The sequence below is a fragment of the Agrilus planipennis genome, unplaced genomic scaffold, assembly GCF_000699045.2.
Source record: "Agrilus planipennis isolate EAB-ADULT unplaced genomic scaffold, Apla_2.0 scaffold86, whole genome shotgun sequence".
In the NCBI taxonomy this organism is placed as follows: Eukaryota; Metazoa; Arthropoda; class Insecta; order Coleoptera; family Buprestidae; genus Agrilus; species Agrilus planipennis.
The window spans coordinates 717540-736376 of record NW_020438863.1 but is presented as its reverse complement, the minus strand read 5'-3'; the positions used below and the strand labels follow the sequence as shown (position 1 = coordinate 736376).

General features: G+C 35.7%; 1 protein-coding gene across 5 annotated transcripts in view; it reads left to right on the top strand.

Annotated features, from left to right (window-relative positions):
* LOC108735692 (zwei Ig domain protein zig-8) overlaps positions 1 to 18837 on the top strand; it is a 202207-nt gene that overhangs the window by 168614 nt on the left and 14756 nt on the right. For 2 of the 5 annotated variants that reach the window (XM_025974241.1, XM_025974244.1), the window contains exons 4-8: positions 15815 to 16005; positions 16946 to 17156; positions 17218 to 17429; positions 17620 to 17776; positions 18089 to 18402. In XM_025974241.1, the coding sequence (XP_025830026.1) occupies positions 15835 to 16005; positions 16946 to 17156; positions 17218 to 17429; positions 17620 to 17776; positions 18089 to 18195 (858 nt within the window). In that variant the 5' untranslated portion in view covers positions 15815 to 15834 and the 3' untranslated portion in view covers positions 18196 to 18402. Of the gene's footprint in view, positions 1 to 2889; positions 3315 to 15814; positions 16006 to 16945; positions 17157 to 17217; positions 17430 to 17619; positions 17777 to 18088; positions 18403 to 18837 lie in introns of those variants that run through there. The other 3 variants (XM_018467771.1, XM_018467770.2, XM_018467769.1) reach the window with 2 other exon arrangements.

The window sequence follows — 18837 nt, the reverse complement described above, 5'->3', positions numbered from 1 at the left end:
AGTAGGTACCTTTCTCGTTCTATTCCTAAAAGCAGCGCTTGTTTATTATCCCTACATTTACACACAGGTATAATGTTTAGTAGGTAAAATTGTTTGCTTTCATTTGAAAAAGAATAAAACGATATCACTTATCAAAACAAATGACGACGATGACATTAGCGATTCGAAGAATTCCTTGCTGTTTCCTATTTTCGATTAGGTTTGATTTAGGAATAATAAATAATTAATAAATCTACAAAGTTACGCGGATGTACTTGCAGATCTTCCAGTTTATCCCCCTATGGCGTACTTCGAAAAGTAAAACATTGATTCCAATCGTTTACCTCCGCAATTAGTCCATAATAATGCTGAAATGTCGTCGACCTTAGAAACAAAGGCTTTTCTATGCGAATGTACAATAAATTGTAGAACAATAACTAAACTGTTTTCCATTTTAGAATACAAATTAAAAGTGTTATTTAAAAGGTATCTAATTGGTACAAAAATGTTAGTTGAACTAATTTGTGGGTTGCACGAAATGTCGGCGACACAAAACAAAAGTTGAATGTAATAGTTACTTACTGTACAGGGTGTCTTCCCGTATGAAACCTAACTACAGTAGGTAATGTAGGTTTACTTTTTACATATTTTTCAGGGGAAAATGGTTTAGAATGAAAAACCCGAATCTTAAGTAATATTATAAATATGACTGTCAGTTTGTTTGCTTGTTACGATTTTACATCTTAACTACTCAATCTATCATCATGAAATTTTATACACACATTCTCATGTGTATAGAAAAGGTCATGGGGTATCTTTTATCTAGGAAAATTGTACTGTTCCTAAGGGATAGAGAAATTAGGTTCATGTGGTCGTCGATGATTTTTGACACACATTTAGGACATGAAAGCGAGCGAAGCCATACGGGTAAAACCTATCATAAAATTTTGTACACCCATTTTCGGGGGTATAGAGTAGGACATGGGGTACCTCTTATCTAGAAAAAAAAGTACCGTTGCCGAGGGATAGAGAAATTAGGTTCATGTGGTCGTCGATGATTTTTGAGACACATTTAGGACATGAAAGCGAGCGAAGTCACACGGGTAAAACCTATCATAAAATTTTGTAGACATGTTCAGGTATATAGAAAAGGCCATGGGGTGCCTTTTATCAAGGATAAAAATACTGTTCCTAAGGGATAGAGAAATTAGGTTCATGTGGTCGTCGATGATCTTTGACATACATTTAGAACATGAAAGCGAGCGAAGCCATACGGGTAAAACCTATCATGCAATTTTGTACACACATATTTAGGGGTGTAGAAAAGGACATGGGGTATTTCTTATCTAAAAAGAAAGTACCGCTTCTGAGGGATAGAGAAATTAGTTTCATGTGGTCCTCGATGATCTTTGACACGCATGTACGACATGAACACGAGCGAAGCCGCACGGGTAAAACCTATCATAAAATTTTTTACACACATTTTCGGGGGTATAGAGTAGGACATGGGGTACCTCTTATCTAGAAAAAAAGTACCGTTCCCGAGGGATAGAGAAATTAGTTTTATATGATCTTTGACATGTATTTAGGACGAACGCGAGCGAAGTCAGACGGGTAAAAACCCATCATGAAATTTAGCACACACATTTTGAGGGGTATAGAAAAGGACATGGGGTACCTCTTATCCAGAAAAAAAGTACCGTTCCCGAGGGATGATGAAATTAGTTTTTTATGATCGTCGATGATCTTTGGCACTTATTTACGACATAAACGCGAGCGGAGTCACACGGATAAGCCCTATCATGAAATTTTGTGAACACATTTTCAGGAGTATTGCAAAGGATATAGGATAATTCTTATCTTTACTTTTATGTAGACGTCGATGGTGTTTGATACATATTTAGGACATCAATGCGGGTAAAACCTAATTTATTATAAACGCATCGTTTAAAGTACGAATTCAACGAGTGGTCGCTACTCTGTATTACATACGTATGTAATGTACCAGATGTTAAATATAATCGGCAGGATGCGCTTTTAAGTATTGGTTTCCACGCGCATTAGAAACCGGATATTTGTTTGTTTCCACCTCATTCAAATGTTTTTAACGCCTCTGTTAATTTTATGACATGCCTTCTATTTTCTTAGCCATCTTCCACGAATAGTTCCGTTTTTAACATCAGAGCAAATAAAAATAACTTTTAATAGATGATCAAGTGAATTTTCCATAAAATTTTTAGTTAATATTACTTCTTGCAGTGACCTTTAAAAGCAGAAAAAACATATGCATTTTTATTTATTGCAGTTCATAATAATTATTTCGCTAGCATATTAAAAAGCAAAAGCTTTTGACAATGTTAAATGGAAGAAGATATTGAAAAGACTTAGGGCTGTAGGGATGAGATTTAGGATAGAGGTGTGATAAATAGTTTACGTGAAGAGCAGCAGAATTTTAACAAAATCGTAGAGAAGTAAATATTAGGAAAGGAATTAAATAAGGATGTACATTGTCACTGTAACTTTGTGATTGATATGATTCAAAAGTTTAGAATTAATGAGCATTTTATGAGACATCCTGCATGACATAAGCTTCCTGTCTTTGACCTGCACGCGTCCTGTTACCTTCCGCTACCCCGAACAATATGAAACTGAATCACGATCACACCCCCTGAACAAAGGGCTATGGGTTTCATGTTAAGGGCATTAGTCATAACATGTTTCGCAGTCGGTTTGAGATCATCCACAAAACGCAACCCTATTCTTTATTATCGTCACTTCCCCATTCCTCCTTGAATATCCCGGTTCAGGCGATGGTTTAATGATATGATGAATCATTCGCCGATAACGTAAAAAATTCCGTGTAGTTGTTGTTTGTTGGCCTGCTGTTTTGGCCGGTTATTTATTCGTAAAGGAACGACCATAAGCGCCACTCGCACTTGAGTTGCTCGCTCGTGGCTTATTCGGTTTTGACGAACAACGTTAGGCATTAGGCAATGTTAGTTTTAACACGGAAAGCTGTGTCGACCGACGCGTGTCCTTGCGATTATAGTATTCAATCGCACGTGTTATATTAATTAGAATTTTCAATCTGTCGGGAAGTTTTGTCTTTCACCCATATTCATGTAAAGTGGAAACGTTATTGTTATCCTTTACCTAAACGTTATTATCCTTCAAGTGATAAGAGTGTGTGTAGATTGTGAAAGTGATTCATACGTAATCTTTGACAGTGTCCTTATAATCGACAATGGTACTCCAAGGATTTTATACTCATTTTTGTCCTGTATCCTTGACCAGGATTACTTTGGTCCTGTTGATTGCAAAGGCGACGTGTTCAGGTAATTTCAGAAGTTTTTGTAGGTAATTCATGTATATTTGAATGAAAATTATGATTAATTTTGTAAATTTAACGTTGCTAGAAATTTTTTTTGAGGACTCTATACCACCACATCCCCATATTCCTTACTTTCAACATCACACGCTAAAAATGTAATTAAGCGAGATTCGTGACTGGAGTGCTCGTTTTGATCGCAAAACGCACGTTGCCATCGTCACCCCGTTGTCTCGTTCACCCCGGTGTCTCACTGGTCATTATAAAAGCATACGGTTCCAGGAATCCAGTGGCTGGCAGCCGAGCCGACTCGATTGCAATTAACTCGACAAGTCATTTCATGCGATCGTAGACGAGCATCGGCCTGTTGTTTTATGCTTTAATTACTCGTCGCGGGCACTTGCCACTCAAACGGACACGTGCGCCCCTGGGTATCATCCCCCTAATCCAAAAGCGACCGTAACATATGTCTGCCACGTAACTATATAGAGGGGTAGTACAAAATATACATAACATTATTATAAATAATCATCATCATAAGGTCGTTAGTCTTACGACTGGTTGGAGACGCATCTCCACTCTTTCCTATCCTGAGGTAATCTTTGCATTTCCCTAAAACTAGAATAACCCATATCCTTAACTATTTGCGAAGAGTTATCTAATCTACGTCTACCTCTACCATTCCTAACTTCCATTTCTGTCTCTAATATGTTTCTGACTAGACCTTCATGCCTGAGAAGGTGTCCTACTAACCTATCTCGCCTATTTCTTTAACTTGACTTGCATAGAGTCCTCTGTTCTCCTATTCTTTCTAATACCTCTTCATTTCTAACCTTCTCTATCCACGGTATCCTCATCATTCGCCTGTAACATCACATTTCGAACGCTTCTAACCTTTTCTTTTCTGCAGCGCCCACCGCCTATGTTTCGCACCCGTACAGGTCCGTGCTCCAAACATACACCTTTAACAACCTTTTTGGAATTTCTAAATTAACCATTCGCGAGTATAGAAGTGACTTCTTTTTATTGAAGGCGATTTGACCCTGCACTATCCTCTGATTTTTATCCCTACTACTCCTTCCGCCCTGACTTATCTGACTTGCTAGATACTTAAAATCGGCCACTTCTTCTAATTTTTCGTCTCCTATCTTTATATTCGCTGTTTCCCTACTTTTTCTTCCCTTGATAATCTATTTGCCAGTGTGTTTAACTGAAGATAAGGCCAGTGCCTGTTCTAATTTATATAAAAAAAAGTGTGGGCAATATTTATTCAGGAAGATTCGACTGCTTCTGATTTTCTTTATTCTATTTCGAGCAGAATCAAAGATAATAAACCGTTGATAGTTTTTATTCGAAGACATCGGAGTTTGCCATGTTGTTCCGCGGTGCTTTTAATAAGCTGGACGTTTTACTGCTCCTAAACAGCCAACGAACGTCCCAAATTGTATACAAATCCCGTAAATACTTCGACCGACGGTGTACACAGTAAACCACTCACGGGCAAAAGCCACAAACGCTAATCACACCGACCGGAATAAAGACAGAATAACAAATAGCTGCCCGTTTTATTCATGCGAAATTTGCTTTGACTTTCCGGTCAGTTTTCAATGAAAGAAAACATTCTCGAACGCTCCGCATACCGGAAAATTCAGGGCGAATTTTATACCACGAACTCGGCAGCTCGAATCGTATTTGATTTCGTTTAAGTAATTTCTGCTTGAACAAACAGAACAGCATTGCATGCCTCATTTAATAGCATTGTTGAATCATCTTTAATAAAATGGAAAAAGTTAGTGTTCATTATCATCTGAACTCGCACCTGCTATCTTCAGCCAGTTTTCCCATTTATCCAGAACTACAGCAACAACTACATTTGGAACTCTCCCTATTCTCTTGTTTACTTCTTTTTCTGCTTCTAGTATGTCTCTAACCAGTCCTTCATGACTAAGAAGATGTCCTTGCAACTATCTCGCCTATATCTTATTGACTTTCATAGGGTGAACAATTATCATTTCTTATTTTTCTTTGATACAAAAGGTAGAAATACGTCACATATATTGAAAATAAATGTGAGGGGTGTCGTTTCCTAAACACGCAACATTTTTGAGCAAAATACGTATTTTGCATCCTGCCAGTCCCTTTTAATGAACTACTTTCCGGACTTAAGGATGATGTATTAAGTTTCGGCTTGCTCAGGACAGTTAGCAGAAGAATTATTATTCAGTGTGTAGATTACTATTTGCTGTTTAAAGAAGGAAACTTGGTGAAATATAATACATATGTCTTTAACGAACGAATAAATAATTAATTGGTATATTGTAACATACGTCTTAATTATTTATATACCTAATCTCAGGATGTAGTATATTGTACCTGTTAATAAAATTTGATGTTATTTTCTGTACACAGTTTCTATTTTCAATGTACACACAATGTCATATACTGACAGAAGTTTAATTAAACTTTTAATTGCGACTGTTTTTAAAAAGAGTATACGTACAGTTTGTAACTTTAACATTAAATTAGACCGGTAGTGTATATGCAGCTAGTGCAAACACTAAACACTGCTTCAAGAAAAAAAGTTACGCTAATTGGGAAAGGCCTTCCTCTGAATGCACACGTATTAGAACTTTCATTAGTAGAGTATACACAAGTTCCAAGTTGAACGTCGAAGTAGTTTTAAAATATATCTTTTAGTCTTACTGGATATTATTATTAAGTTAATTAATATTTATCTAATACCTATCTCTGCCTAAAGAGAGAACAAATGTAGATAGCTATTTTGAAATCGTTAAAGTAAAAATGACGTAAGTACATTATTGTTTCGCAAGATCTCTCTTGGTCGTAACCATTAATTTTGGACTTTTTGTTCTACTTGTAGACAACGGGAAAATAAACCGGCAATTGTCTTGCTGATGGTAATAATAGAATCACCTTTAATTTGAGTTCCTTCTCCTGTACACTGCGTACGCTAATTCAGAGAGCAGATGTTTGAAAGTGTCAATTTTTTTCTGCTCTAAAAGTAGCTTTTAGCCATGTTACACGGCGCTGTGCGTTCCTACCCTAAAACACTATGCCTACTACTCCTCCGTGTTCGGCGGTTGGCATTGTCTTTGACAGAATTTGAGCCCTTTGGCAAATATCCAAAATATTTCTACGGTGTGCACGACAATTTTATCATTCTGTTACACTTCAATTTATTATTTTTCTCTTTTTGAATGCACGTAGAATGTATTTTGAGCAAACAATTTCAAATTATTTCGATTCAAAACAATAATTTTCATTAGTTGACAGTTGTATGTTTGAACGCATTAAACTGAATCAATTTTTCAATTAATTTTTACCGCTAAAGATAACTGCAAATTAATCTGAAAAAATTGTTTGTACTGTAACGTTCTCGCCGGGAATGGAACCCGGGTCCTTGGCTTTATCTACCAGTAACCATCTCAATTTGAGATTATTTGTAGTTGCAAAAAACATTCTTCTAAATGTCCCATGATATGTTTGTATTGATTTTGTATTTTGGGTGTTTTTATTAATGATTCCTTAAATCTTTTATATGTATTAACTTTTCCTTGGTTCGTTGATAAAAAGGAAGACGATTGAGATCAAAGGTTGCGACGTTTAAAGCGTTCTGTACAGATGATCTTGGACGGCACCGTAACTACTAACAAAAGATATGTAAGAGGCCTTGTGGTGTGTTAATAAGTTAATTGTAGTGACGCAAATAGGACCCATGAGAGTCGGCCTCTTCTAATTTAAGATAATGGTGCGCCAGACAGAAAACCGTACAGGACATGAGAATTTAACGAATTCGAACAAACGAATGCAACTCAACGCGAGTCTATAAAATCCACGACACAATGCAATTATTGTAAAACGAAATAATAAAAGTCCGGTGCAAGAATGAAAATCGAAAATTTACGACTGGTGTAGTGGCAGAATTCCTAAGTGAATTTTAATTTGCTGTTTTTCATTATCTTCAATTACCAGACCGACTGCTATTTAAGTAAGGTGATAATTTACGTTTGCCTGTGGTTCTTTATACTGTTTTCAATAGAAATATTCATTAGGATTTTCTTTCTAACGCAATCTTTATCAATTTATCGAAAAAGACATTAATAGGTACTTCATAATAACATTTGCAAAAAATGATAAACATGGAATACAGTAGGAAATCATAAAACATGCAGGGCAAGAGATTAGGCTAATTTGAGTTTAGAAGAACTAGAGGAAATAGAGAGATAGAAGACGAAAAATTAGAAGTGGTGGCTGATTTTCGGTATCTAGGAAGTCAGATAACTCAGGATGAAAGGAGCAATAGAGATATAAAATAGAAACCCTTCTATGCTCGCGAAAGATTGTTAAAGGTGTACGTCTAGAGAGTGGCTCTATACGGGTGCAAAACATGGACGGTGGGCGCTGCAGAAATGAAAGATTAGAAACTTTTGCAATTATATGACGTGAATAAAAGTCACTACGGTATGAGAGGCTAGTTAGAGATATATTAGAAGCAGAAAAAGGACTTAAAGGGAGTAGAGGTAGACCTAGGTTAGATTACTGATAGTTAAGGACGTGGGATGTCCTAGTTTAAGACATATGGAAAAGTGCAGGTGCGTGTCCAACTAGTTATAGGATTGACGACCTTATAGTAATGATGATGAGCATTTTCGTCAAAATAAACTACAAAGAATTCTAGTGGGTTGTTTGTACTAGGAATTCTAAGATCAATTACATGTGTAGAAATCAATCAAAGGCCTGATATAAACTTAAAACAGTGTTGCTTGATTTCTTAGCTTCAATGTCTGATTTCTTTTATAAATACGTAATGTACCTACTACAATTTCACAACTTAAAATAGAAGTGTAACTGTTGTACTGTTACTACTTTTGGCGTACATTTGCCTACCTTTTCCCCAAGCTACGTACCTTTCTCTACTTAAACCATAGCGTTAATTAATTAAATTAACAGCTGCTGCTGTACAATAACGTGATGAACGTACCATTCTAAGAAGTGCATAAAATACAGAGCAGGGAACATTAACAATTTAAGTGAATCTACAGACGCATACCTGGATGATAGTTTTGATTAATGGAGGTTCTTAACCCGTTTATTATTTGAGCAGAACAACTATTTATATTTTAGATGACACTGCTGACAAGTTATTTTAACTAGAGCTAAAGTTAATATTAAACAAGCGGGGAACTGTAGAAGTAAGTTAGAAGAATTTAAGTAATTTCATAATTTTTTTGCATTTGTAATCGTTTACACTATTTTTGAAAGATAACTCGTTAATTTGACAGTTGCTTCGATTGTTTTCAAACCGTTTGATGGTTTGTTACGTATGACCAAGCTGTTGTTTGAAAAAGGCTTTTTAAATTATGAATTGGCACTGGATATCATGTCCTTTTTATCTCTTGGCTAGAGGCCAACTCTGAAGAATATTAATATATCAGTGTGAACTAGATTCCTGACAGGCCTGTATCAGCCGTCAGTCATCAAAGACAATGGGGGACTTTACAAAAATTGTAAATGTGAGGTGGCCACTATGTGTTGTAGCGGTTATTTATTTTCGACATTCCAAAAAATGTAATTATCATCGCAAACATTAGAAGTAGGGAATTTAAACAATCGTCATCATCATAAGGTCGTCACTCTTAAGACTGGTTGGAAATGCACCTTCACTCCTTCATTTTTTAAAACTAGAACAATCTACACAATCATAGTCTACGTAAACAATGTCTTTAATTACAAATATATATTGAAATCCAAATGATAAATTGTAAGTCGTTAAGAGTAGAATAAGCCCATTTTAAAAAGAGCTTTAAAAAAAATTAAATTTAGTTGTTTTACATCGTTTTGCTTATGATAGAGAAAAATCCTTCTACAACTTACTTCAATTTATCATTTGGATAATATTTATAGGGTGAAAAGTTTAATTATTTGTAACATTAACATGGAAAAAGTGTTTGCTGCTTAGCTCTCACAGTACTTTTAAGCCGCGAGAGAGGTATAAAAGAACGGCTGCTTAGTCATCTAAGTGGTAATAGGGTTATATCTCGAAGGCTATTGTACTGCCGCTTACGCCGAGTGGCCATAGGCGTATTGCACGGTTCAGGAATTAGCTGGAGGGATATGCCTAGACGTCGTATATTACTAATCATCCGGCTGGGCCAGGCTGACGCTCATTATCGGTTACTCTTCAGCTACTTACGGCTTTCACTTGCGTTCATACGCAATACAGAAGGTCGTAGGTGGTTGAGGATTAGCCGGTAAATGGGGGGCCCTTGGTTACTGGGATGGTTTTGCTTTTTTTCACAAAAAAATAATTTTACAGTTTAATGCCTAATTCTTTTATTTTATATTAATCTAAAATAAATAATCTTAGGAGTTATAAAATGAAATTGATAAAAAAAAACTGTTTTCAATTTTGAAACACCAAGTTATTTTTATAAATTAAGTACACCGTTATTGTTGATTTTATTTGCTTTTCATTCCGTTTTATTAATATTTTATTGTTTTAAAAAGTATCATATGAGATAACGTCTTTAAAGTATTTTTTCAAATTATTATTGACTTTTAAGGCAGATTAGGTATAGCGTTAGTAAATAAGGTTTTTGATAAAGGAATAAGTATAATTTAAAGTAAGTACTCTTGTAAGAATATTATCAATCGAGCTATCGATATTTTTTTTTTAATTTTTCTTTACGGTAACATTTTTTTACTAGTATCTTGCAGACAATAAGTAAAGTAACTGAAATATTAAACTGTCATCAGGTTATTAACTTGTAAAAATTTAGATTATAAATTTTGATGATGTTAAGCGAACAAAAATGTTAACAAAACTGACATGGTCGTTGCCTCGTTGAACCGTTTCCTGTTTCTGGCAAATTGACTTAAATTACGTTCAGCTTTTACTGTAATTAGGTAATGACACCGCGGAATAAAGATTACGATTAATTTATAATATGTAGTTATGTGTACATATGCATGAATCCATTTCTGGCATGAAAATTATTCTCACTGTCTTATATTTTTGGTACATATAGGAAAAATTACGAAAAAAAATAATTAGACTTATTTTCGGATAAAAAATATTTTTCTTGCCATTTGCAGATTCTGCTCTTTGAACTATTCATTATTTCCTTTTCCTGTTGACGATTGTAGACCTTTTTTAATTAATTTAGTGTCGTCATACCTCTTTGATCTCTTTCCAAATTAGCTGCGAAAACATAAATCGTAAAAGCTTGTGAGTTATACCTCTCAATTTATCAAATTGCGACCTTTACAGTTATTTGTGATATTTTTCTTTTGTGCATAGTTAAAAAAAAGGAAAACCAAACCTACTTTTGTATATCGAAAAGGGAATGTAATAATTTATATTAATAATAATAATTGTAATTGTTCAAGTGCGTGGCGCCATTTAATGTGTCCCGACATTGTCGAGTGAGAATGTGGGAATGTAGCTGTACCCTGGAAGGTACATTTATATTTTGTTTACATTATTCTGATGTACCAGATGTTAAATCCCCAGGGAGGCAATCCTGTAGCATTTGTAACTAGATATAACTGAAACAAAAAGTTAATATCCATCTTTTATTAAACGTACATGTAGAATTACATATTTGTTACTTTGTGTCACTTAGAAATTGTTTGTACTGGAAGAAATTATGAAATGTACAAACATAAAAATGAAACGCTTTGAAGTGAGTAAAAAAATGGCTAAAAACATGTACCCTATTGTCAATACGAGACACAGTAAGTACAAAGGAGTAAAAGTGGATATAAAAATGTATTTTTCAATATATATAATAATAATATGCATAAATAGAGCAGAGTTGTTTGTGTAAAAAGATTGAAAAACTACGAAAAATACCTAACAGAACGAAATATTAAATCATCGAGTTAATGGTCTTTAAAAACGTATCGTCTGCATTAACATAAATATAAAGCTTGATTATATGTGTAAAGGATGCCGAAAGAACATCTGTTTTACATAAATAGATGTTTTTTTTTTGTCTCTTTTGTCGGCTATTTTAATTTAACACTTTACGTTCAAGTTTAATTTGTTTTCGCTCTAGAACCGGAATTTTCACAATCCTTTTGTTAATTACAGTTTTGGAGTAATCTAGCCTATTTGTGAAAGAACAATATTCATTTCTATTTTCAAATGAGGGTTACATATTTAATTTAAATGTTAAACAGGTTCTTATGCCATCGCGATGGTCGCAAGTTTTATTTTGGATTCCAAACTGATGGATCAATATTACGAAAATTAATAAATATCCTTGAAATTGCTTATAACTTTTATTAGATAAATAAAAGCAACACTAATTGTTTATCTAAATACCTGTAACAGTCTGTAATTTTGATTCGAATGTAAGTTAGAAAGATAGTCGTACAAATACCCAATAGTTGAAAGTCAGAAAACATCCGCCAGATGTTTTTTTTTCCTCAGCGGACCGAAACGCAGAAGCAATTTGTGGATTCAAATAAATGTTATTTTATGACTGGCCCCAGCTATACAGACAATTCCGTTAATTACTTTTACGACTCGTTAAAGTCTTCCCGGATCGCCTCTGTTGTGTTTTTAATGGTCCCATTTTTCTTTGACTTCTTGCTACGGCTCGCCATATTTCTCTTTGTTGCTAGGAAGATTATCAGACAAATTGGACCCTGAGCATTCAAAGCTCAACGACGAAGAGCAGCCTAAATTTTCATGGACAGATGCATAGAAAATAAAATGCATTCCATCTACCTGATTCATTATTATCATCATCATCATAAGGTCGTCAATCTTAAGACTGCTTGAACACGAATCTAGATTTGAACTAAAACATCTCACATCCTTAACTATTTGTGAACAGAAGTCTAATTTAGGTCTACCTCTACTTCCCTTAGCTCCTGTTTCTACTTCTCTATCTCTTCATATGAAGATTGGAAAAACGTTGGCGGTTGTTGTAGAACAAACAGAATAGCTCAAAAACCCCAACGCCAAAACACGACACTGTAGCTGTCCGAAGCACTTTTCTGTAACAAAGTTACCTTCTTCAGGGACAGTTTACTTCAGTCCCTGAAGGAGGTAACTTTGTTACCAAAAAGTGCTTCGGACAGCTACAGTGTCGTGTTTTGGCGTTGGGGTTTTTGAGCTATTCTGTTTGTTCTATCTCTTCATGCCTGAGAAGGTACCTACACCGAGCGGCATGGCCTAGAGGTCTAGACCATTGCTTAGCATTCGGGAGGACGCCGGTTTGATTCCGGGTCTGTCCGTCTGCCTTGGTCCAAGTTTTTCTGTGGTTTCCTTGGATCACTTAGGCAAATGCTGAGGCAGTAATATTTCACAGATAATCTTTCACTCTCTTCTGTCTTCATTTCGTCCGTCTCATCTTTCTCACCCGAACCACCATCCACCCATTCCCACGATTCCTGAAAGCAAGCTGAAGAGGGCCTTCCGCCCTACCTTCCGGCATAGTCCGGAGGGACTGCCCGCCCACCAGCATTACTGGCTGGTGGGAATGAAACACCCAAAAGTTTTTAAGGTACCTACCTCGCCTATTGACTTCCATAGTGTCCTCTGTTTTCATATTCTTTCTAATATCTCCTCATTTCTAAACTTCTCTATTCACGATATCCTCGATATCCTCATCATTCACCTGTAACCTGTAACATCTTAACAATCTTTTTCAACTTTTTAAATTAACCGTTCTCGAGCTTAGAAGTGACGTCTTTTTGTTGAAGGCAACTCGACTCTGTGCTATCCTCTGTCTTATATTTCTACTCCTCCTTCCATGCTGAGTTATCTGACTTCCTAGATACCGAAAACCAGCCAGTTCTTCTATTTTTTCGTCTTCTATCTTTTTGTTTGCTCTTTCCCTTTTTTTTCCCTTGTATACCAGTTCTCTAGGTTTCTACTCAATCTCTATAACTGCCTATTGCTTTTTATACAACCTATGTATCACCCTGTATGTCATTCCTGCATTTTTAAGTTATTTAATATCTTACCCAAATGATGATGATCAAATGTTAATATAATAAGTATTCGAATTTTTAAAAGCTCTTTTGCGATGAAGTAAGTTATCAAATACAACAAGAAATCTTGTTATGTATCAAAATATATATCTACAGTTACGTACAAGATCAATCCTCCTCGATTTATTAGTATTTTCTTGTCTATTTCGAGATATTACTGACGTACAATAATACCATTTGAAAAGAGAGCTTTACATTAGAAACTTTCATTAGTTTCCAAATATAGCAGTGTAGTTCATTTTTATTTCTCAAGAGCATCGCCAAGAGTCTTCTTTTCGATAATTCCACTGCTTATAACTTGTGTGATTGCTCACTCTATTTTTAAGGTTCTGTAACCTGTCAATGTAAGTTAGGGTTTTGAGGAGTCTCTCTAAATATTAATAAACATTTTTTTTCAATTTTAGTTGACATATTTTTCTTCCTGTACTTTTCAAATTTATTATTAGGACAAGAATAATTAAGGAGATTTGTAAATGGTGTAAGGAAATGATAAAGAGAGAACAATATCTTTTCCATTCCAACAAATTGTTTTTTAGGTACTACCAAAAGTAATAATTCACATCTTCATTTATTTTATAAGTGTTTGATCCTTTTGGGGCTGCTAATAGGTACTCTCCTCAACCTTCGTTAATCTATGTCGAAACCTTTTCATTACTGATAGAGTTTGGTCGCCAGCGGTTCCATTAGCATAGTAACGATTGTTACACTCCAATAATTTGGAGAACAACTGTACATAATGTCTTCGGGTGTCCGATTTGTCGCATGTCCTGAAATTCAGATCCTGATGTGACGGCGATCCTATGGCGACTTAACGAGTATCACTTAAGCGTTAATGACATTGTAATGTTTGCGTACACAGCATAGGCTGCAGCCAGTGGCGAAAATCAATCCCCTTCAGTCTCTCCCTTACCCACACAGACATTCCTCTTCTTCCTCGAGGTTCCTAAAGGTTACACTGCTTGTGTCATCGTCCATAAATGGCAAGGAAAATTATCCGAAAGCATTAACGATTCGGTTCTCAACTTAATTTCGCATTAACGATTTCATTAAAATGAGACATTGAATATGTGTTTTAAACTCGGCAAAGAAGTTGTAAAAATTTGCAGGTGACGACTTGAGAAATAAAACGGATTGTATCCTGCTTCCTGTTTTTGTTTCCTGTCTCTAACGACCAGTATTTTCTGATATAATTGCTTCCCTGGGGCGTCTCCGTCAGACCGTACGAATCCAGGTCATTAAACAGAGATAATTTAGTTTTTACCTCAGATTCGGCTTAGGGTTTTCATTTTCAAACGTACGTACGTACTACCAGCATTAGAGACATGCCGAGCGCCGCTGTATACCAACTCGAATTATACGTAAATACTTTTCAAACGCTCGGTTGCCTTCGAAATCGCATCTGAATTTTTGTAGGTTCCAGCCATTCCCATTCATTTCTCCAATTACACGCGAAACAGCAACTCTCTGCAACGAACGAAATAAAAATAATTTTTGGAATTTACCAAGAGCACAATAAAAAAAATCGGTTGTCTGTAAAGTCGGTTTACTGACGATAGTTGAACGTGACAACGTCATAAGAAAATACTGATGGAATGGTTTCATTTTTAAAAAGAAAATTTTAATTTTATTTGTTTGATAGATATTTTGTATGGATATAGAGAAGGAGGTAAATGGAAATGTATTATTGTATAGCAGCTGTCCACGCGGACGCATCTCACTCACTCAACTAGGAGAGAGACAGATGTCGAACGCTGCCGAACGCGGAGGCCGATTGTACCACTTTGTCGCTCGTTCCGCGCTCTCGCTTGCACTTCAAGCCTTAAATGGAACGCCTCAGAGCGAGGTAACGCCGCATGAGTCATGTTTTTTCGTGCGTGCAGCCGGCTCCATCGAATTATAAGACCTTGTCACGTCAAAAACAGGACGATGTTTATGTTTTGCACAGAAGGACATTATTTGGACCATCATCATCACCAAGTGTCTCATGACTCTACACAGTTCGCTATTTCTTTGGACTTCATGCTGCATATAAATCATTTTATAGCACTTGCTTGCAGAAAATTAGATTTTACATCCTTCGTTATTATATAAAAAACTTTCAGATGCATTAGAAATAATTTTCAAAAACAAAAGGATGCATTCCTGGTGTATTTTAGCTTCCGTTTCGTGTAGAAATTTACATAAACATGTATCTGTAGTAAACTCTCTTTAACAAGTACGTGATGGAATAATAGTTCCCTTAGAAACTTTGTAAAGCAAATATTGTCGCGTTTGTGACTAGAATGCGGAATATGAACTATATATTCGAGTACAATTCGTTTTGTGTGAACAGAAACACACAAAACTTGAAATTGAAGCCGCGTGAGCGCCATATCTTTGGGTTAAGTGCACTCTGCACAGCCAACAGCTGACATTGTTTTGAATAAATCTCATATATTCGGGAATATCGTGTATTAAATAAGTTGTTCCTTGTTCCAGGACATTCGGATGGAGCGGCGATGCAGCACCAGACCGCGCCGTCATCGTCGGTATCTTCGACTTCCTATTCTGACTTCTTAAAACAACCACCGCAGCCAAAATTCGACGATCTCAATATTCGTAGCATCAATGCCAGAATTGCCCAGACTGTCTTATTACCCTGTACGGTCTGGAATGCCGGAGACAAAGTGGTAAACTATAATTTTAATTAAGCAAAATGTACCTACCATCAGACCCTCTGTTTCTCATCATCATCATAAGCTCATAATTAACTAACCTATCTCACCTATTTCTTATTGACTCCTATAGAGTCCTTTGTTCTCCTATTCTTTCTAATACCTCTTCATTTTTAACCTTCTCTATCCACGGTATCCTCATCATTCGCCTGTAACACCACATTTCGAATGCTTCCAACCTTTCCTTTTCCGCCGCGCCCACTGTCCATGTTTTGCACCCGTACAGCTCCGTACTCCAAACATACACCTTTAACAACCTTTTTCGAATTTCTAAATTAACCGTTCGCGAACATAGAAGTGACTCCTTTTCGTGAAGACGACTCGACCCTGCGCTATCCTCTGCTTTATATCCCTACTACTCCTTCCGTCCTGACTTATCTGACTTCCTAGATATCTAAAATCAGCCACTTCTTCTAATTTATCGTCTCCTATTTTTATATTCGCTCTCTCCATACTTTTTCTTTCCTTGCATACCAGTATTTTTGTTTTACTTTTATTTATTTTCATACAGTACTGTTTTGTCAATAGAGTTTCCATTTTATTTAAAACTATCTCTAACTCCTCCTGGCTAGATGCTAATTCTGCTATAGCATCTGCAAATCTAAGCATACAATATTTTGCCCATGTATAGCTATCCCTACAGTTGCACTGTCTTTAAGGATGTTGATTAAAAAGTAGCGGTGACAGTGTGCATCCCTGTTTGACTCCCTTCCTAATATTTACTTCTCTTCGTTGCAGCCCCATCTGCTTCTAATAACCATTTATTTGTTGCTTCCCCACTTCTGGATCCCTTATTCCTATATCTTCTGCATTTTTCTCTCCTTGTGGTAGTCTTCCCTATCATTTTCCCCTAGTTAGTACAAAAGTATTAATCTTATCTTTTCTTTGTCGCTAGGTGTCGTGGATTCGTAAAAAAGATTTGCTTATCATCTCCTCTGGCATGTTCACATTTTCTGGCGATAACAGATTCGAACCTGTTTATTCTCCGGGCAGAAACTTTTGGGGTTTACGAATCCGAGGGGTGAAAGAATCCGATACAGGACAATACGAATGTCAAGTTAACACAGATCCGAAAATGAGCCTTGCCATAAATCTCACCGTGTCAGGTATTTGATCGGCAGAATTTTTCAAATCGTTTTGTACGATTTTGGGCCTTTTTGGTTACAGATAGAGACCACATTGTAGACGATTTGAAAGGTGATAGACGGATAAGTATCAAAGGTCCTGGACAACTTCACGTTCACAGCGGTTCTTCGGTCATCTTAACTTGCGAAGTGTCTTGGACGTCTCAAAATCATTTCAAGCGGAAAAAACGGAATAATAAAAAGGCAAAACCAGTAATAAAATGGTTTCATAACGGCTTTGAAATCAGTTTTGAGGTACCTACACCCAATATTATACATATAAGCATGCTCATAACTATGGAGCATCTTATTCAATTTGCTCAGTGGTTTATCGAGACTGTCTGTGATGCGCTGATGAGACCAAACAAGATTTACGATTGATAGTCTCGATAAATTATTGACCAAATTTTATACGTAATATCTAATTATGACTTTTTTTCTTTAGACCAGAAGAGACGGTCTGTCGTTAGAGAACAACTCGGATGAATTATGTGCAACAAGCAGACTGAGGCTGGCGTCAGTAAAAGAACAAGATGTCGGACAGTATACTTGCAGTGATGGAGTTTCTGTTCCAGCGTCTGTCAATCTGTATGTCATCGAAGGTAAGCGAATTACAATTGGTTATTTAGATGTATTATTAGGTGCTTATTACGTATAATATAAATAAATTAAAGTCGCGAATGTTACTTGAAAAAGTTTAATATTAAAGGCTTTTATTGATTATTTCGTTAAATATAAATGTTTTGAGAAATTAGTTTCTTAGAATCATCTTTAATGTGGTTTACTAACAAAGGGCTTTTATTGTTTGTTGTGTCTTTGTTTTTGTGAAGTAGTTCAATGTTTAGAAGTTCCATTTTTGTTGTTGTTATGTTGTGTCCGTTATTTTGTGTAAACCTTAGTATTTTTAATTACAGGGGAGCATAGTGAGGCAATGCAGAGGGATTTTCCCCATTCCTCAGCAAACAGTTTTGCAAATGTTTTCAGGGTTCTTATATTATTGTGCTTTTTAATAGTGAAATGAACCATTAAGTATTTGTACTTATAAAACTGTTCTGTTAAATTTAAATTTTTGTTATCTACACTGTAAATATTGTAAATAAGAAAGTACAAACTTTAGGGATCAGCTTTATTTTATAACATAATGATGTTAATATTAGTGAGTAATTTAAATAATATTACATACCAATTCACACAATATTCCATATTTATACGCACTACTTATCGATACTTAATAAGTGAATAAATATAATTATATTTTTGTAAATGTGTTGTTTTTTTTTCTCTTATCATTAGCACATTTATTCGTAGGGCAAAACTGTCTGCTGATAGGAGTTGTGATACTCTTGAAGGGTTTGTGAATGTGAGTTAAAGTTCTATTTATGTATTTTGTTTTGTTGTTTGTAATTGTTAACTAACCACAACTATAGGGTTGTTCGGAAAGTCATTTCGTTTTTTCCCGACAGAGGATTTAATTGTATTCTTTTGCACCCAATTCCACATTTAAGCCGTATAATTTTTATATGCTTTGAGAGCTCATATAGCAAGGCTTGTGTGTGAAAAATTCCAATTAATTCTACGCAGTAGTTTTTGGTTGGTGCCCTTTTAAATATGGAGAGCGATAAGCAGCATTTTCGACATATCTTACTGTTTTACTACAGAAAGG